The 20,183-nt window shown below is 56.6% G+C and overlaps 1 protein-coding gene across 1 annotated transcript; it reads left to right on the top strand.

The window, feature by feature from the left end:
* Positions 1-9,522: 9,522 nt before the first annotated feature.
* On the top strand, positions 9,523-19,041 carry PNPLA5 (patatin like phospholipase domain containing 5). Its single transcript, XM_067698725.1, is given in 11 exon segments — positions 9,523-9,528; positions 10,696-10,761; positions 11,033-11,234; positions 12,538-12,594; positions 13,707-13,793; positions 13,796-13,860; positions 15,799-15,877; positions 15,880-15,925; positions 18,175-18,200; positions 18,203-18,290; positions 18,876-19,041. Coding segments are annotated over 11 exon segments (888 nt in total).
* Positions 19,042-20,183: the final 1,142 nt, after the last annotated feature.

Below are 20,183 nucleotides of genomic sequence, written 5' to 3'. Positions count from 1 at the left end.
GGGATGAGGGTTGGGAGGAGGGAGGTCCAAGAGGGAGGGGATATGTGTATACAGAGAACTGATTCACTTCACTGTACAGCAGAAACTAACACAACATCGTAAAGCAAAAAAAAAGGAAATGCACGTTTACAACAGGGTGGGGTCCACATGCAGCTCCCACCCCAGCTGCCTCCACCACCTTGTTCAAGCCCACCTTCCACAGACTGTCAGATCAGCGCTGCCCCGTCACTCCCTCGGCCCCCTGGCCACCATTATCACTGGCCCCTTCCTCTCACCGTGAGTGTCTGTGCGCGATGGCCCCCAGCCCTCGTCCTCAGTGTGCCTGCAGGGCTCACCTTGGTGCCGGCCATCAGCCCGCCAGGTGACGGGGTGGGGGGTGGGGCTGGGCCCAGGTGGGGGTGGTGCGGAGATGTCAGAACCCACGTGTGTGTTGGGGTGGAGGGTGCGCAGGGACCACGGGGTTTGGGGAAAGGGCTTCTGATGCGGTCCCCGCCCGCCCCAGCTTGAAATCCAATTTAAAAAATTGGAACCATGTACGGTACACTGAAAAGACTGGAATGTGTGTTTCCACAATGTGCGTTGGCACACAGACACAGAATTTTACTTTCAAAAACCCCTCGTATCTATTTAAAGTGACCTGGAGGCATTTTCAATGACAGCAACAGGTTCCCCTTGAAGAAACTTGGAGGAGAGCTACAGAGGAAAGAGGAGGCAAAGCCAGCCTTGAGAACACGCTCCCCTCTTTGAAAACATCGGAGAGGAATCCCCGCCAACGGCAAAGCTCGGAATAACTCTGAATGGTGGTCGCTGTGATGACGGGTCTTGGAAGAAGGAAAGCCTTCACAGACCAGCCTTCAGGAGGGGCACGCTGAGTGGGAACAGCTGGCCTGCTTTCTGCAAGAGAAGGCAGCTGACTCGCACCAGAAGCCCTGGGCTGACCCGGCTGGCAGGGCACAGATGTGAAGGATGAGGTCATCTGAGACACCAGCACATGAGTAGCTGCCCCAGGGAGCATATAGAGCCTCAGGGAGCACGAGACCCCCTGGGCTGGAGTTTCTGGCAAGAATCTGTCTCCAGAAACAGCCCTGAGATGGGGCGGGCTGCCCTGTCACCCACAGAGGCCGGAGGGAGAGGAGCTGCAGGCACGGCCACCTCCTCTGTGCCTGAGATTCATAAGCACTCAGGAGGACGGAGCAGGGCATGTGGCTCCCTGGGTCCCTCGGGGAAGGCGGGACCAGGCTGGGATTGGCGCCAGCATCCGGGCGTCCTCAGGGATCAGCGGTCATCACACAAGAATTCACCAGATTAGTTTACTTCTTAAAAGCAGGAGCAAAAGCCAGGGACCGTAGGAAACCAACTCAGAGGATTCTTATTTATTTATTTATTTTATTTTATTTATTTATCTTTGGCTGCCTTGGGTCTTCGTTGCTGCGTGCGGGCTTTCTCTAGTTGCGGAGAGCGGGGGCTACTCTTCGTTGCGGTGCGCGGGCTTCTCATTGCGGTGGCTTCTCTTGTTGTGGAGCACGGGCTCTAGAGTGCAGGCTCAGTAGTTGTGGCACATGGGCTCAGTAGTTGCGGCTCACCGGCTCTAGAGCACAGGCTCAGTAGTTGTGGTGCACGGGCTTAGCTGCTGTGCGGCATGTGGGATCTTCCCGGACCAGGGCTCGATCCCATGTCCCCTGCATTGGCAGGTGGATTCTTAACCATTGCACCACCAGGGAAGCCCATCGAAGGATTCTTGACCTCTGCCAAGGAAGACCACAAGAGATAAAGGTCATTCCCCAAATAATTCACTGGGGAGATGGGAGAGGGCGGGGCAGGCCGGCTGGTGGAGCTCTGACAGCAGTAGACACTGGAGAGAGGATGGCTGGACTGGGGAGCAAAGAGGCGGGACCACGATTGAGAAGGGAGGGTTGGTGGGACGTGGTGACCAGCCTCCGGAGCTCTGTGGATGCGCTTCTGTACAAGACTGGCCTCCTGGTGACTATCTCCGGGAGACCTTGGACAGCCACCCCAAGGTTTGTAAAATCCAGTTCCTGAAGCACAAAATACACAGAAACTCAGCCTGACACCCAGGCCTCCTGCCGCCCCGCCCCCCCTCCTGCCCACACGAGCTACACTGGATTCTCATCCTTCCCTCCTCCCTGCCCCGGTGCCTTTGCTCATGCTCTTCCCTCTGTGCCTGTCCTCTTTTCCCTACCTGATGAATCCTTGTTCAATCTCCAAGCCCAGCTCAAACATTGCTCTTCCTCTGGAATCCCTGGACATGTCTCCATGGAACGGCTGGCCCCTGAACTCCACCCTTCTGAACCCACACTGGCCATCCCAGCTCGTCCCAGCCCGTCATCCCTGCTTGTGTGTCTTCCTCCATGGATGGCGGGCTCCCTGGGGGCAGCCACCCACTCCCTCCTCTCAGAGACACCAGGGGTCTAGGAAGCAGTACATGCCAGGAGATGTCAGTTTCTTTCTTTCTTGGGTTCTAGACCTGCACTGTCCGATGTGATCACCGCCAGCCACTTGTGCTACTGAGCACTTGAAACACGGCTTGCTGAAAATTTAATATCCTAATTGAGATGTGTTTTAAAAGCAAAAGATTTAGAAGGCTTAGGGGAAAAAAAGAATAAAATCTCTTATAAATTCTTGTTTATATTTATTGCAAGTGGAAGCGATAATATTTTAGATATATTGAGTTAAATAAAATACATTATTAAAAGTAATCTTACCTCTCTCTTTTAACTTTTTTTTTTTTTTAACATCTTTATTGGAGTATAATTGCTTTACAATGGTGTGTTAGTTTCTGCTTTATAACAAAGTGGCATTTAAATGGCTGGAAACTGCCTGTCAGACATCAGTATGATAAGGTTTACCAAAGGCTGATGAGACCCTGGGCCACATTAACAGAAGCAGAGTGTCCATAATGAAGGAGGTAAGTCAGCACTACGGCTATCCCAGGAGCAGGAGTTTCTGTGCTGGGTCCTGCATCTTAGGGGGGCACTGACCACCTGGAACACTCTCAGGAGACCCACCCAGACATGGACCGAGACGCAGTGGTAGAAGGACCTGTTTGAGGTTCTGGGTACCTGTCTCTGCAAGGCTGTCCCTGGGCAGGAGTGAATCTGTTCTGAGGCCTCCGAGGGCTGAGCTGGAACCAGCAGCGGCAGGTGCGGGGAGTTAGACTCTACTAGATTTCGCTCATGGGAAAGAGGGCTCCTTTATCAGAAGGAAGTTCCCCATCCACAGGGGCGCTCAAGCAAGGCTGGATGACCAACCGGGATAATGTTAAGGGGACTGGAGCGTGAGCTGGGTCCCTGGATCTCAGAGTCCCTTGGGGTTCCAGGCAGAGCTTCTCCGGGGCCCAGCATGGCTATGCCTGTGGGGTAAGGCGGTCCTGGGCTTTGTCTGATGTGGTTCGATTTCTCCCCAGGGGCCAGAGTCAGCCGGGACCTCTGATTGCCCCCAGCTGGGGTCCATTCTAGAGACAGCCTGGGGTTACTTGCCAGCAGGCTAGGTGAGTCGGTTCAGGACAGGGTGAGCCCCGAGGCCCACAGTCGCTGAGGCGAGGATGCTGCTGACTCAGGCTTCCCAAGGCCGCTCAGTTCCTGAGCCGGACAGAAGGGCAGACAAAGAGCCCAAGAAAAGTAGAGCCCAACCCCGGAGCAGCGCCGACAGAGAGGTTCAGTGGGTGAATAACAGGATATTCGCTCACGCACAAGGCGTGTCTGGATGGAACTTCGTCTTATGGAAATTTTCAAGTATAGACCCGAACGGAGAGGTCAGTACCATGGACTTCATGCACCGTCACCTGGCTGCAGCCACGAGCCATGCACGTGTCCTGACGGGCTGTATCTGGGAGCAGGTTAGGGGAGCCAGTTTCCGTTTATAGAAGCCACGCTCTGTTCTGCTCACGAGACCTTTTAAACAATAGTGAGGAAGTGGGGCAGGAAAGCCCCCCCAAGTGGGGTCAGCACCTTGCTGTGTGGGGTGGGGCACGTCACTCTCTTGGGTCTCACCTGCCTCAGCTAGAAATGGGGGGCCTGACCTAGACGTTTCCCAGACACCAGAGACATGCCCGGAGCTGAATTCATCACCTGTCCCAAGTCTGCTCTGTCTCCCAGATCCCCATCTCAGCCCATGACACTGTTGTCCACCCAGTCACACAGAGCAGAAACCTGGGTGTCATCCAGATTGCTCCCCCCCACCCCCAGTCTCTTCAGTCATGGGTCCTGCCTCTTCTCCCTCCTGAATGTCTTCCACTCTGGCCATCTTAATCCCAGTCCCACTACCATCATCGTCCCTGTTGCCTACTACACTAGTCCTAGCCTCCAGTTGCACCCCTTTTATTCTGCTACCCAGAAACCACGTCCGGGGGGGATCACACTTACATTAAGATCTGGATTTTGATGCCCAAACCTCTCTCTGCTTGATTTAGAGGACAATTCATTTCCCCAAATATTTATGAGATCCTCTGTGGGTACTTATACCCCTCAGAGTCAGTCCCCACAACAACCTTGTGGAGGGACAGGTGTGATCATGACACCTGTGCCTGCTGGTCTCCTTAGGTTAAGGGTATCAGCTGCTGTGGATGGCCGAGTGAGGGGTCCACATTGCTGTTGCTTCCCAGCCTCCTCAGGTATAATCTGAGGCTGGACCCCAACTTGGGGGGCAGGGAGAGACCAAAGAAAGAGGTAGGCCACTCCAGATTGATACGTGGCAGGTTTAATAAGCAAGGGCACTTACTTACAAGGCTTGCCTTGGGCAGCTGCAAGATAAGTAGGTTTCCACAGGCACCCACCAGAATCTTAAAGTTTATATAGAGGCCTCAACTGGGTTTAGTCACGAACCCAGTCCAGATAGCTCAGCACCATCAACACATTTCTAATTCAAGGCCGATTCCTTGGAGCCCAAGGTAATCTACGGATTCATTTCAATGCAATCCCTATCAAAATACCAATGGCATTTTCACAGAACTGTATAAATATGTGCGTTTCACAGAACAAATAATTTTAAAATTTGTATGGAAACACAAAAGACACCAAATAGCCAAAACAATCTTGAGAAAGAAGAACAGAGCTGGAGGTATCATACTCCCTGACTTCAAACTATACTACAAAGCTTCCGTCATCAAAACAGTATGGTACTGGGACTTCCCTGCTGGCGCAGTTGTTAAGAATCCACCTGCCAATGCAGGGTACACGGGTTTGAGCCCTGGTCCGGGAAGATCCCACATGCCGCGGAGCAACTAAGCCCATGCACCACAGCTACTGAGCCTGCGCTCTAGACCCCGTGAGCCACAACTACTAAGCCCACGTGCCACAACTACTGAAGCCGGCATGCCTAGAGCCCATGCTCTGCAACAAGAGAAGCCACTGCAATGAGAAACCTGCACAGCACAACGCAGAGTAGCCCCTGCTCATCATAACTAGAGAAAGCCCGCGGGCAGCAACAAAGACCCAACACGGCCAGAAATAAATAAATAAATAAACATTAAAAAAAAAAAAAAAAAGACGTGACCGCTAGCTGACCTGCGAGCTGGACCCGGGCGATTGGAGGCTCCCACCCCCTTTCCTGTTCTTAGAATATGCCTTCTGCTTGCCCTCCCAGCTCCCAGAAGCTGCTCCAAGGATACAGCCTTTTATGTTTTCCTTTTTTTATTGAGGTACAGTTTATTTACAATATTATATAAATGATAGGTGTGCAATATAATGATTCACAATTTTCAAGGTTATACTCCATTTAGAGTTATTATAAAACATTGGCTATATTCTCTGTGTTGTACAATATATCCTTGTAGCTTATTTATTTTATATATAGTACTTTGTACCTCTTAAGCCCCTACCCCTTTCCTGCCTCCCCTGGTAAATCCCTCCAGCTCTGCTCCCCAGGGGCACCAGCGTTCTAGTTCCTTGTGGATCTTCCCAGAGAGGTTCGATCCTTATAGTCTCATGTGTTTATATCCCCTATTATCCTCCTTTATAAAAAAAATCACCCAAGAGGTGCAATCCTATGCACACCACAGTACCACGCTTCTTCCTCGAAGGCATGGCCCTTGCTGGTCCATGTACATCTGCTCCTCTTGCAGCAGCCAGAGACTCTTTGATGCTGCGTCTGCGTCTGATGAGTTTGGTTCTTTCTTGTGCTTTGTTTTCGTTTGTGTTGCGTCTTTTTAAATCTTTCCTTCTATGGTCTGAGTTGTTCTTTGCTGCGTATGTGTGTGACCCTTCTGATGATTTGGAAGGCCCATGGTCTGCTGGCAGTGATACAGGTAGACATTATCAGCCCCAGTCTGGTGAGGAAACAGGCTCAGAGAGGGGAAGTGACTTGCCTGTGGGGGCCCAGCCTGGGAGGTCTGAGTCGGGAAACAGCTCAGGTGTGCCGCCCCGGGCTCCAATCAGCTCCACATCTACAAGCCCTCTACCGAGACAGCAGCAGGACCCGGTGGCAGGGGCGGGGTGGGGGGCTGGGTTCAGCCAGGCTGAAGGGATCTGGAAGAACATGGGGGCGTTCTGTCTCGGAGGAGCTGGGTTCACACCTGCAGGAGGGGGACGGCAAGGCGCTCGGGGGAGGTTTGTGAGCCGCCTTGCCATGGGCGTGGGAGGCTACGGGTGATGGGGTGAGAGGTGATGAGGCCCCTGCCTGCTGGGTCCCAGGGAAGGAAGGAAGAGGTGAGATGATTGAGGAGATGGCAGCGAGACAGTGCGGGAGGCTCAGTGATGCTCCACCTCTGGCACTGGGAGAGGATGGGAGGGAGTGGAGAGGTGGCGGGCGGAGGTTGCTGTAGGTGATGGAAAATTCCAGGCTGGAGGTGCAGCTCCAAGAGGGACGGGGTGGGTGTGTCAGGAGCTGGGGCTGGGCTGGGCGAGGGCTGTCTCCTCCAGGGAGAGATGTGGGGAGAGGACTGGGTGCTGACCTGGGGCCAGGAGAAGGACACGCCTCTCTGTAGGGGTCTCACTTTGCCTGGTCCTGTGCTGGAAACAGGCGCTTGCCCCCGGCTGGCCCATCCTGGAGTCTATTCAGCGGGGGCTTGTGGGCGCCCTTCTGCATGGGACCAGGCACCTGGCAGGGCACAGAGACACGGGCTCTCAGTCGCCCGCTCTAGGGGCACTTTCCCAGTGGTCTGTGCTGCCCACCAACGGGCTCTGCCCGCCCCACCCCTGCCGTCCCGCCGGCACACAAAGGTGGCCCTGCTTCAGCCACGCCTCTCCTTACAAGCAGGTTGCCATTGGCCTTGACGGCTGGTGAGATTGAAGGGCTCTGTCCCGGCCCTTCTTCCTCCCGCATCCCTGAGGCCTCCTAAGTCAAGCTCCCCGTGGTGCGTCCCACCACAGGGAGCGGGTGGTGGTGACGGTGACCTCACCATCTTTCATAAACAGGCACTGGCCAGTTGGAGGCAGCATTGCTATTCCCTTTCCACAGATGCAGAAACAAGCTCCCAGGGGGGCAGGGCACGCGCAGCCCTGCTGAGCCCGGCCTTCCACCCCGACCCGCCCGCATTCCGCTCAGGGTGAGGGAGGCTGGAGGCAGAGGGGAAGCCCAGGAAGCTGAGCCTGGCCGTCAGCTGCCGTGGACACCTTCCTGGAGCCTTGGGCCTTGGGCCACAGAGGGCAAACCGACTGTCATCTGTTCTGACACAGCCTGGGCCCCGCTGCTGACACCCATGCCCTCTGCCCAGACCCCTGTCCGCTCTTATCCTCCCCACTAAAGCCCCACCTGCCTCAGCAGCCTCATCTGGAATCACTGCCCTCCACGCCCTCTGGTCCCTCCCACAGGCCCGTCACTGAGTCCCGGACACACCTTATGCTTTCCCACCTCTGTGCCTTTGCTCTAGAAAGTCCCTCTTGTATCTCTGCCTCCCACCATCCTCCATCCCTTCAAGGCAGCCTTCCCTGACTGATTCCCTTTCGGGGGTGAACACAGTGAGGGAAGGGCAGGGTGCAGGGAAAAGGGTGTTGGGTCTGGGCCAGCCTAGGCTTCCCCAAGAGGCCCTGAGACTGCAGCCGCTCAGTGTTCACATTTCTGGGTCTTGCCTTCGAGATTCCATCTAAAACACCCTCCTGCTCTCTCAGGATGAAGCTCAGACACCCCGTCTGCTGCTGTGTCTCATCGTCAACCTCGATTTCACCTCCAGTACTTGCCCTTGTCCCCATTTCTTTCATCAAAAAAAAAATAATAATAAAATCACATCGTGGATATATTTTACAAGTCCTCATAAGTCGTTTTTTTTTTTTCCCGGCCACGCTGTGTGGCTTGTGGGATCTTAGTTCCCTGACCAGGGATTGAACCCGGGACCTTGGCAGTGAGAGCTCAGAGTCTTAACCACTGGCCCACCAGGGAATTCCCCCATACGGTCTTTTTGGATGGAGGTGGGGCACAAGAGATAAAGGAAGGAAGGAAGGTTGGCTTTGGTGCTTAGATCTATCAAATGGGTGTTACTGTCCACTCAGAGCCCCAGCTCTCGTCTCAGGGGAGTTCCCCGGGCCAGGAGTCCCCTTTGTTCCATCTTGGGTGGGGGGTAGGGTCAGGTAGCTGTTCCTGGCCCCTCCTCAAGGCTGGGGCTGGGGTATGGAAGTGTGGCCAGCGCCCCAGCTATGTGACGGGAAGCAGTGGCACCTGGCACCCTAAGAGTGGGCTTCGTTGGGGGTGGGAGTGCAGGCTGAAGCTCTGGGTCACCGCACTCAGAAGTCCTCCCCGTCCCAGGGCTGTCATGTGGGGACCTGCCCTGCTCACCGGACAGTCCCGGGCCCCCTGAGGCTGACCTGTTAGCAGGGTCACCCCCAGGGCTGGTTTCCCCCCTTCTGGGGGCCGAGTCTTGGTGATGCTGTGAAGAGTTGGTCCCCTCTTCCCTTGCAGGATTAGGGCAGCATTTTGGGGGCAGCCCAGGCCTGGAGGCCCAGCCCCCTGGCCCAGCTTGGCCCTAACTGGCTGTGTTACTTGGGCGAGCCCCCTGGCATCTCTGGCCTCCAGTCCCTTCATCTGTGAAAAGGGATACTAATCCTGCTTCATAGAATTGGGGGGCTGCATGGGAAAAGACCTTGCTCAGTGCCTGGCCCTGGAAAGGCACTTGAGGGGGGACCTTCCACCCTTGGTCTTCTGAGGACAAATAAGGAGGTTGGACCCTGCGTCCTGAAGGAGGCCTGGGGAGCCATCCCAGCCCCTGCCCGCTTCTCCGTGGGCCTCTGCTGGTCTCTGTCTGTCCCTCCGCCCTGCACACACCGAGCAGCGGGGGCCTTTGGACGGCGCTTCCAGCCCCTCAAGTCCCATTTGTCCGGAGTAGCTCGGACTCCAATGTCTTACAGGCAAAGCCTCAGAGCTGGTCGTCTGAAGTCTTTTTATAAATACTCTGTGCAAATCATGCTCCTGGACTTCTTAAAGTGGGACTTGGGTGGACGCTCTGGTCCCTATGCCTGCCCCCCAGGCCCACGGCCCTGTTGCCTCTAGACAGAGTCAGGACCATGCTGGGCATTGGGCACGTGGAAGGGAACTGGTGGAGGCCCCAGACCTGGGTCCACACCATGCAAGCCTGTGATGGAGGTAAACGGATCGCTTTGGACACACAGGGACAAGCATTTTCCAGTATTTGTTGTGACCAATACACTGCTCACCTTTACCCCAGTGTCGCTGAATTCACAGCAGCTCTTGGTCGTTCGGTATTTTCTCCGTCAGTGGATGCTAAAACGACAATTGCCAGGCGACTCCCCAGGTGTGTGCGTGAAGTGAGACCCTCATTCTTGAAAAGGTTGAGGTCTGTGATGTAGCTCAATTTCCCCGACTTACAGGTGGGGAAACTGAGGCCCAGAGAGAGGCAGTGGCTTGTCCCAAGCCTCAGTGGCAGGGTCCACCCCAGAACCCAAGTAGGCTGGCATCCACTTGTCAAATCTGGGTCTCGGGTCCTGGGTGAAATGCTCCTGGAAGATCCTGGCCCATCCCCAGGATGTGCACATGGGCACTAAGTACTGGCATCTCGAGGATGCAGACCAGGGACGGTTGCTAAACGTCCTGCAGTGCACAGGACAGCGGCCCTTCCCCCATCAGAGAATTCTCCAGCCCCAAACGTCACTAGGCACTAGCGTCAGGGTCTCTGTTAAGCACCTTTTTCACTGCAGGACTTGTCAGAGCCTCTACTGGGAAGAGTAGACCATGTTTTCCAAGTAGGGAGAGAATCAGGATTTGTTGTTTGAGGTACCCGTGGTAGGACCAGTGTCCAGGGAACGCACTTTGGGAGACATAACTAGATTCTCAGTGGGGAATTCCTGGATGTTGGATGAAGGAGAAATGGTACTTGATGCCTGTCTGTCCTTGGGGGAAAGGTTTCTGCAGCAGTCCTGAGTCAGCAAGGGTCCTGTCAGTAGGAAGAGGAGGGCGGGTGTCAAGATGAACCTGTGTTCAAATCCCCCCCCCTTTTTTTTTTTTTTGCTGTGCCTCACGGCTTCCGAGATCTTACTTCCCCCACCAGGGATCGAACTTGTGCCCCCAGCAGTGGACGTGTGGAGCTCTAACTACTGGACCGCCAGGGAATTCCCTCAGATCCCTTCTTAACTTTGAGAACTTGGCTGGGATGTGGCGATGCCTCCCTGGCCCTCAGCCCCCCTCCCTGGACACAGCACTCCTGACACCCACCGGTGCAGACTGCTCTCGGGTTAGACACCATGCCCAGAGCAGGTTCTGAACAATCGTGTTGCCACTGACTTTTTTCCCCAGGCCTTGGTCTGCACCTTATCCTTCCCTTTCTACTGTGGGATGATTTCCCCCGAGTTCAGAGGGGAGGTAAGTGCGCTTTGGGGGCTCAATGACCGGGCCCTGCCTTGTGCTCTGGGCCGCCCAGGTCCCTACTGCTGAGAGGTGTGTGGGTGGAGAAAACAGTGCTCCTGGGCCCCTCCCCCCACTGCTCCCGCGGTGCTCAGAGCATCCTGGACTGGGGTCCACCTAGTGGTTTGGGGCAGCTAGAGGTGACTGGCTACAGCGTGTTTCCTGGGGTGGCTTCGGGGCTGTGTGGGCAGAGGGCACCCTGAGAGCAGCACGGCCGCCTGAACTGCAGCACTACATCGACGGCGCTCTGAGCAATAACTTGCCCTTTGTGGACTCCCCCTCCACCATCACCGTGTCTCCCTTCCACAGGACAGTGGACATCTGCCCCCAGAGCAGCTTGGCCAGCATGCATGAGCTGAACGCCTTCAATGCCACCTTCCAGATCTGCACCAAGAACTTCTTCCCGGGGGTCACCTCCAGCCCTGAGGTAGGTCGGGACCCCGTGAACGGCCTTGAAGGTGTTAGAGGTTTGGCTGTGATCTAGTGCCCCCTTGAGTCAGACTCTGTGCCCCTGAGCCCTCCCCACAGCCTCAGGGCAGTCAGGACACATGTCCTGAGTCTCACAGCCAAGCCCTTGAACTCAGCCTGGGCTCCAGTTGTACCCTTACTCGTCCCCCACTTCAAGGCAGTGCACCAAGGCCAACTCTGCTGAACTTCGGTTTAAGCCAGGCCTCTGCCGATGCTCTTCTGGGTCAGGCTCTGTGACAAGGTACTGTTGTCACCTCAGTTTCTTGGGGGAGGATACCAAGGCTCAGAGAGGTTAAGCAACTTCTTCAAAGTCACACAGCCTGGAAGCAGCAGAGCCAGGCTTCATATCCTCAGCTAGCCCAGACCCACGCTCTTAAATGCTGCCCTAGACAGTGGCCAAATTGACTCTCTGTATGGTGGCAAGGCACAAGCATAGAAAACGATGGACAGTAGACCCGCATTTCCTGCTTTTTGCCCCTTGGTATTTCTGGAAGTATTTCTTGCCAACAGTTTACCGTCATCACACGTTCCTCCACCCCAATCACATCCTGGCCCTCCCCTATTCCTTCACAGCTCTTATGGTCCTGCAGTATTTTGTAATTTATGAAACAAGGTCCTGTTCATTTAAGCTGATCCTCCCTACGCCCATGGGGTGGACAGAAAATCTCAGCCCTATTTTATAGACAAGGAAGGCAAGGCTCTCAGAAAGACAGTGTGGATGTCTGGAGGTCACACAGAAAGGGAAGGCAGAGCTCCTTCCTGGACCTGCGGGTACTTTTCCCCCACGAGTGGGGCTCTGTTCGAGACAGACAGAGCTGGGCCCCGGCTCTCCTCTGCCATCTCAGGCTGGTCCTGGCAGTTCTGGCAGTGAGCATCAAAGGGCAAAGGGAATCACCATGTACTGATCTTCAGGGAACCAGGAATCTCTGGCCAGGCCTGTTTCTCAGGGGATGGAACTGAGGCCAGAGAGTAGCGTCTGGAGCAAGAGCCTGCAGCCAGGGAGTCTCAGAGCCAGAAAGTGAACGAGGCTGCGGGGAAGAAGGCCATTCAAGCAGATCTGCTCCACCTGAGGTCCTGGGACCCTCTCTGCCCAGTGCTGGGCAGGGACCCTCAGGGTCCTTGAGCCCTGCTGAGGCATCTCTTGGGAAGCATAGGCTGCCCTGGGATCACTTGCAGTTGAAGATGAGTCTCTGGCCTGTGACCACCAACTCGAGGGGCAGGTCCAGGCCTTCCCCATCCCACCCTGACCTGTGTGTTGGCAGGGAGTGGCCGACAACTGCAGACAAAGCTACCTGGACTCCCTGAGCTTCCTGGAGAGATGCGGTAGGTGGCAGCCTCCACAGTAGCTGGGGATCCCCCCCACGTGAGTGCCAGGTGAACCCCGCTTTTCAGCTGTTTGAGTTTTTAGCGACCTCGGCTCACTCATTCTCTTCCTCAGCGTCTGCTCTATGTTTGGCCTGAGCTGGGGACACAGAGAGGAATCACACATGTGTCCTACTCTCAAGCTGCCCACCACCTGGTGCGAGGGAGACAAATCCAGAGAGAGCATCTCCTCAGGGTGATGGAGGGATGCTCAGGGCCGTGGGAGCCCAGCGGGGGCACCTAACCCAGCCCAATGGGTTAGGTGGGCAAGGAGGGCTTCCTGGAGGTGGTGACATATAAGCTGGGTTTTAACTAGTGATGAAGACTATAGAGAGATTGAGGATGGAAAGGAAGAGGGCACTCTAGGCAGAGGGAAGAAGGGCAAGCTCAAAGGAACAGAGCCTGGTACCTTGAGGGCACATACCTCAGTGGGGCTGCAGGAGAGCGTGTGTGTGTGTGTGTGTGTGTGTGTGTGTGTGTGTGTGTGTGTGTGTGAGTGTGAGTGACAGAGCACTGGGTGGGCCAGAGAGGTTTCTTAGCTGGAGAGCTTGGATGTCATGCCACAGGGCAATGCTCTTCAAAGTGGTAGAACTGAGATTTGAACTCAGGCCGTCTGGCTCCAGAGCCCTTGCCCTGACCCCTGCTCTACAGCCCCAAACACACGGCAGCTGGAAGCATTTGCTGAGCACATATCGTGCCCAGACCTGGGCTTGAGCTTTCTGTATTTATCACATCTAATTCTCGGAACAGCCGTATGCAGTAGGTCTTAATTTCCCCCTCTCCCAGGGAGGGAAACCAAGCATGGAGCTGTTAGGTCACAGAGCTATAGCAGGTGGTGACCACAGGATCTGAACCTTGGGCTGAGTCTTCAGGGCCTGGGGTCTGTTAACCACTAGCAGGTGCGTAGGAATCGGGGGGCAGGGCAGGGCCGGGGAGCACAGGACGGAGTCATTCAGGGCAAGCCACGGGTCCATCCCTCCTGTGGCAACCGGGTCCCCAGAGCTGGGTAGGCCACTGTCACCGGGAGGCTCCAGATGTGCTGACCTGTTGTATCCCTCCTCTCCCCGACCCAGGACTCACCAGGGAGCCAGTGCTGTGGACGTTGGCATCTAAGGAGCCCCCAGCCCCAACGGATGGGACCCGGGATGCTGACTGTGACAGAGGCCAGTGCCCAGTGTGCTGGTCAGGGATGTGCTCGGCTTTGAGCAGCTCTCCCCGGAGCTGGAGGCTGCTACTGCCCCTCCCGTCCTATACTTGCTCACCTACCAGGTGCCCTGCACGCAGGAGCCCAAGGCCAGGGGCCCTGCCCTGCAGGTTCTCGTGGTCTGAAAGAGGACTCACTTATCGACAATCTAAGTGCTAGGCGTGGAGCTGGGGCTCCTTTCATGCTGCCCCCTTCACTCCTCACCACAACGGGGGCCCATTTTCCTTAGCCCATTTCACTGATGAGGAAGCTGAAGCTCAGAGAGGGGAAGGGGCTCACCAAGGTCTCAGAGCCTGCAATTGGGGGATTCAAGCACATGCCTGTGTCTGAGAAAGCCAGGTCTTTGCCCACTGCCCAGGGAAGGGCAAGAGGTGCTGAGGGACAGAGGAGAGGCACACACAGAAGGTTCTGGACTCTCCAGATGGAGATGGACTCATTTCATCCCCCCCCCCAATAATTCTCTGAGGATGGTACTGAATTGTCCCCATTGGACAGTTGAGGAAACCATAGCACAGAGAGCTTAAGTGACTTGCCCAAGGCCACACAGCTAACAAACCATTTAGTCAGCTCTCTTGCTCCGTGACCTAAAGGTCACAATTGCCTCAACAGGAAAGGATAGGCACATGTAATCGTGGTGGGAGTGGGAGTTTGAGTGGCATCTAAGTGAGACTTGAAAGGAGGAGTTGGCCAAGCAAAAGAGGGGGAAGGTGAGCATCCAGGTAGCGGGCACAGCAGGTGCAAATGTCCCGGGTTTGGTGGGGGAGAGTTGGAGGCCCCTGTGGCTGAGGGAGGGGTGGGGTAGCAGAGATGAGCCTGGGGAGGCTGGGAGGGTGGGGCAGGCGGCCTTGAAAGCTGCAGGAGGAGAGATGGAGAGCCCCCGGGGTGGGGGGCGACCCCTCCTTTTCAGAGTTCGCTACTGCTCTGAACTCTGGGTCTAGTGTTTGCTGTACTTAGCCAGGAGGGGACAGGCTGACACGGTGGGAGGCTGGGTGGAGAGATGATGGTGGTCGAGGCCAGAGCAGGGACAAGGGGGTGGGCAAAGGGATAAGGAGGGCACCTCTTTCTGCGCAGGACACCACACAGGGCACGCAGAAGGGGACCTGGATCTGCGCTGAGCCCCTGAGGCCCAAGCTTGGGGCTCTGGGACTCTGGCAGTGTCTCTGCAGCCACATGGGGGCACCAGAGAGCCTCTCAGATGGGGCAGAGACCGCCCCCTCAGGCCCCGCCCTTACACACATCCCTTGATCCTCACCTTCCCCAGGGAGGTAGGTCCTGCCCGTGTTCCCATTTTTCAGAGGAGGTGACCTAGGCTCAGGAACAGGAAGGGACTCGTCCTAGGCCACATGGCAGATAACGGGGTGCCGGGTCCTGGGACTGTTGTTCGTGAACCCCGAGTCGAGGCTGGTGGTGTGTGCGTGGCCGAGCCGTGGTCTGGAGGCCGGGATTCGGGCTCCGGCTCTGCCCCGGCCAGGATGCCGGGCCCTTACGCTCTGGTCCGTTAAGGGGCTGGGGGGCTCGGGAAGTGGTCACGTGGTCACGGCTGCTGTTATTAATACCGCTGATGTGTTGCTGTTAGCCAGGGAAGTATGGGGGGACACTTGTCCCACCCTGGGGGCCACAGCAGACTTTCCAGAGGGGCAGGAGAGATGGAAGCAGCGTGGGGAGCCTGACAGGCCTTGGGTCCATCCTGGCCCTGCCACTCCCCGGCAACGGGCTTGGGCGAGTCACTTCACTCTGAGCCTCAGTCTGCTCATCTGCGAAAGGGGTGCACTCTGTCATTTCAGGAATAACAAGGGAGCCTGGTAGGGGTTCCGTAAATGCAGCTGCTTCCTCTGCAGACCGGCTGAGGGTGGGGTGTCCTTCATGGCCTGTGCGAGGTAGAGAGGGGCTCGGGCTATCTTCCCTAAGGGTGACCTTGAGGGGGTGGCTGGGGGAAGGGGTGGGCCACCATGGCCTCTCTTGCAGCACTGAAGAAAGCCTGTCTGAGGGACCCCCGCACCAGGGCTTCCTTCTGCCAGGCGGGCCCTGGGTGGGCGCTAACATACCTTGCACACGGCCCTTTGAGTATGTCTACTTCCAGAGCAGAAGGTGAGGCCTGGCCAGGGGTACTGGGAAGGGCCTGGCTTGTTGAGACCAGTGCCCGTGGCAGGAAGGGCGGCCAGAACACTGCGGGGGGCAGAGCCCGGCTGGTGTCCCGACGCTGCCTGCTGTTGGCTGCATGACCCCGAGGAGTCTGGTGGTCTCCTGTGCAAGACAGGACTGATGGGAAGGCGGGGTAGCAGCTGTGACCCATCAATCCGTTGGAAACAGGGCCGCCCGGTCAGTGCCTGGCCCCTCCTGCCTCTAGGATCTTTGGCCCACTGTTGCACCTGTCAGAGCCTCAGAGAAAATGTGATGTTTCTGAGGATAACTCTAGGGGCTGGTCTGCCTCAGATTAACTGTGTGGCCCGGGCCAGGTATCTTGACCTCTCTGGGCCTCAGATTCCTTTTCTACAAAACGAGGCCTTTCCAGGGCAGATTGGCTGTAGTTAGGCCCTCACTAACGGTTCTAACTCTGCTGGTTAATGGATCACTCTGCATTGTTTGTTCGTTCATTCCATCAATAGCTATTGAGGGTCTACCAAGGGCCAAGTCTGGGCTGGGAGCTGGGAGGCAGCACTGACTCAGACCCAGTCCCTTGCCTTGTGGAGCTCACAGCCCACCGATCATCACACATTCCCCTGTGCGCTCCAGCTGTGCCTAGGGATACCTAGAGAGGTCTACCCTGGCTGTAGATTCCTAGGAGAGGTCTACACTGGCTGTGAACTGGGACAGTTCACAAGAGGGTCTATCTGGTCAGGAAAGGTTACCTAGGGGAGATATCTTTTGAGCTATCATCTGAAGGATGAGTAAGAGTCCTCTAGGCAAAGAAGGAAGGGAAAAGTGTTCCAGATGGATGAAAGAGCACGTGCAAAGGTCCTGGGGCAGAAGGCAGAAGGGAGTAAGGCTCATCTGAGGAACAGAAAGGGGGGCTGCTGTGGCTGGGGCCAAAATGTGGAGTGTGTACAAGGTGGGGCTGAGGAGGCTGGCAAGGGCTGGACAGGCAGGAGTCTGTAGCCAGGTGAGGGGTGTGGTCTTTATCCTGATGGTTGCATGAAGGCAGTGAAGGGTTTGGGCAGGAAAGTGTCATGGAGAGATCTGTATTTGTAAAACGTCTCTATTCCCTACAAGAAGGTCTACGACAGTGAGCCACAAGTCTCTGTCCTGCTCCATGCTGAGTTAATGACTAGCTCATCCCTGCTGTCTAAATTGCTGGTGACCCAAAGCTGGCAGACAGCTTTCTGCTGACATGAATTTCTCTTATGCTGAGAGCTTCTAGACTGAAACCACAGGTTGAAATCAAAAAGGATAAATGCAAGTGCTAGCCTTTGCAGTTAAAAAAAATCCACTTATGAGCATTGATGGGGAGGCCCGCCCAGACCGCAGGGAAATTCATATTTGGTATTTTCTGTAACCTACAATCTCAACGTGTAGGCTGCAATAATAGAGGCAGAAGGTCCAGAACAAATGAGGGGACAGTCCACTGTGACGCTACACCCTGTGGACTGACTGTCTGCCCAGTTTGAGGCCCTGGTTTAGAGGCCCCTTGAAGGGCAGTACACTGGGAGGGGAGGCCCTGCAGTGTCCAGTAAGTCTGAGACGGTGCCTGGCCAGGTATCCCCTCAGCCACAGCTGGATGATGCTGCCCTCTGCTGGTCATGAGTGGCCACGGCAGCCATGGGAGGGCGCTGAGCAAGAGAGGACCAAGGTCAGATGTGTGTCTAGAAAGTTGCTGGCTGCCGAGAGGGTAGTGGATGAAGGGGCGTGGAGGATGGAGGGCAGGGGCTGGTCTGAGGAGGAGAGAGAGGAAGGGACAGAAACATGGAGGAGGTGAGGTAATGATCCTCACTTGGCTGTGAGAAACTGAGGCCCAGAGAGGTTCCCTGACCCACCCAGGTCACACAGCTGATGAACAGGGGAGTGGGCTGCCTCCCAAGCCAGCCTGACCCCAAAGCCCCACCCTTTCCACCCCTGGGCTTCCCACTTGTGCCCTGTGGAGCTGATGACCCAAAGGGCCCAGCGGCCTCCACCAAGTTCAGAGTTCATCGGGGATCAGTCCCTGCCCCCTCAGGCCTCTGCAGGTGCCTGTGTTCAGCCTGCTCTGCGGTGGAGCCAACACCCCCTTCCCTTTCCTTTAGCCCTGGCGCCTCGTTGCAGGGCCCCCGGCTCTGCTCTGGACCCGTGGGGACGGTGGGCTTGGGGGCGCTGCTCGCTTGGGCTTGGCCGGGTGGTGGAGCTGTGGCCGCCTCTCCCTCCAGGGTGGTGACGTGGCTGCCCGACATGCCGGCGACCTGCGGTGGATACGGGGCTTGCTGAGGAACTTGGTCCTCAAAGTCTATTCCAGGATGAAGGACCAGCTCCTCAGGCCGGGCAGGTGAGACGGGCAGACCGGGGCAGAACAGGAGTGGCTGAGCTGGGAAGGGAAGGCGCCAGCTGTTTCCCCGGACCCTGGACAGGCAGTCCCACCATCCGTTTCCCTGTCCCTCCATCCGCGCAGCCCCCAGCACGCGTGTTTTGTCCCTGCTGTGGGCCAGACCTGTGATGGGCTAGATGCAGCAGCTGACCCATCGCATCGGTCAGTCTGGGGGGAGTCACTCTGCCTGCTTCACAGAGACGGCCTGAGCTCACGGAGGACGAGTGCATCTCCCTGCTCTGCCAGGTCCCCACCGGTCCTTCTGCCATCCTTCCAGACATCTCCACGGGCCCTGTGTGGGGTCTGGGTGGGGGCTGCCCACCTCTCCCCGACCTGCCCTCCCTTCTGGCTGGAGACCCCGGCAGTCCTCCCACACCCAGTGGAAATCAGTGCAGCGCTCCCAGGGAGTGGCACCCTGGAACCTTTCTGCAATCCCCGCTCAGCCAGAAAAAGGGCTTATTGCAAGGTCTGGGAGAAGAGAGATCCAGGCTTCACCCAACCCCAAGCTCTGAAAACCACATTCGCCGACGTCCTCTTCCTCTGCAGCTACTGGTCGCCAGCCCCCTCCAGCCTGAGGCTGCTCCTCCCAAGGACCTGGCCAAGGAGCCCAGACCCGCCCATCAGGCCTGAGGAGACCAAGTTGGACCAGCCCAGTGACTGGCCTCTCCTGAATTCCATCGTGGCCCTGGTCCTGTGCCTACATCTGCCCTGAGTCCGTGAGTCCTGACCCATCTCCTGAGCTCAGAGCCTGGCCCCTAGCCCAGGGTGGGCACTGGAATTGTCAGCCACATGGAGGACCGAGAGGACAGAGACTCTTGTCCCAGGCCTTGTGGGCAGGTGGCCTCCAAGGGCTGGAAGAGGGCCCCCGAGTCCTTCTGTAGCCCCCGCTCCTGGGGCCCCGGGTACTTCTTTTCTGGGCAAGGTGCAGCCTCAGTCCACCCCGGGTCACCATGTGCCCAGGTCACCCTGCGTCTGTGTCATCAGTGGGAGAAAGGAAGGCGGGAGGTGAGACACACATCTTGGTTCTGGAATTGCCATATGGGGGCGCTGGGGGCGGAACCTCCTGAGAAGAGGGCTTTGGGAGCCGTTGTAGAGCTGCTTGCAAGGTACTTCACAGAAGATGGAAAAATGCCACATGCTCATATCAGATTGGGGAGCAGGTTGCAATGATGGGGTGGGGTGTGCCTCCCTTCACATCCTTTCTCTGTCCTGCACCAGCCCTCGGGGGTGACCCATGGTCTACGTCACTCTAGAAACCTTGACCTCTGACTTCCTCTGGGTCCATCGGCAGGGAACCCCTGACTGGAGACGAGAGGGCGGGAGGAGAGAGGGATTAAAATCTTCTCAGAATCCCAGCTGCGTGTGCTTCTGCTGGGGTTCCAAAGGCCCCGGGATGCCACCACACAGCGCTCCCCGCCCTTTGTTCCTCAGGGAGGGTTAGGGGGCAGCAGTGCCTCCAGCCCCGCCCCGCCCCTCCCCCTCTCGGGCACAGAGGATGCTGGGGCCCACACGCCTCCGGCCTCTCCTAGGAGTGGCTGCTGTTCCTGTCCTCAGAGCAGAGCCCACACTACGCCCCTGGCCAGACTCTGTAGAGACATTCAGCCCGAGGAGGGGTGGGGAGGGCGGAGAAAGGCAGGCGGGTGTGAGAGAAAAAGGAGCAAAGGGGTAAATATGTGAGCAAAAGACATACTCATCCATGCACTTGACTTACACTTAATGAGTTATAGGCTCTGGGGACACAGCTGTAAACAAAACTTACATTCTGGTTTGGGTGCAAGAGCAGATGCTAAACAGCAAATGGGAAAATGGGAAAATAAGATCATCCCGAGGAGTGGCAGTGCTGTGAGGAGACAG

This window comes from Pseudorca crassidens, chromosome 11 (assembly GCF_039906515.1).
Source record: "Pseudorca crassidens isolate mPseCra1 chromosome 11, mPseCra1.hap1, whole genome shotgun sequence".
Lineage (NCBI taxonomy): Eukaryota > Metazoa > Chordata > Mammalia > Artiodactyla > Delphinidae > Pseudorca > Pseudorca crassidens.
The sequence above is the reverse complement of the archived record's forward strand: the minus strand, read 5'-3'. Positions and strand labels throughout refer to the sequence as shown.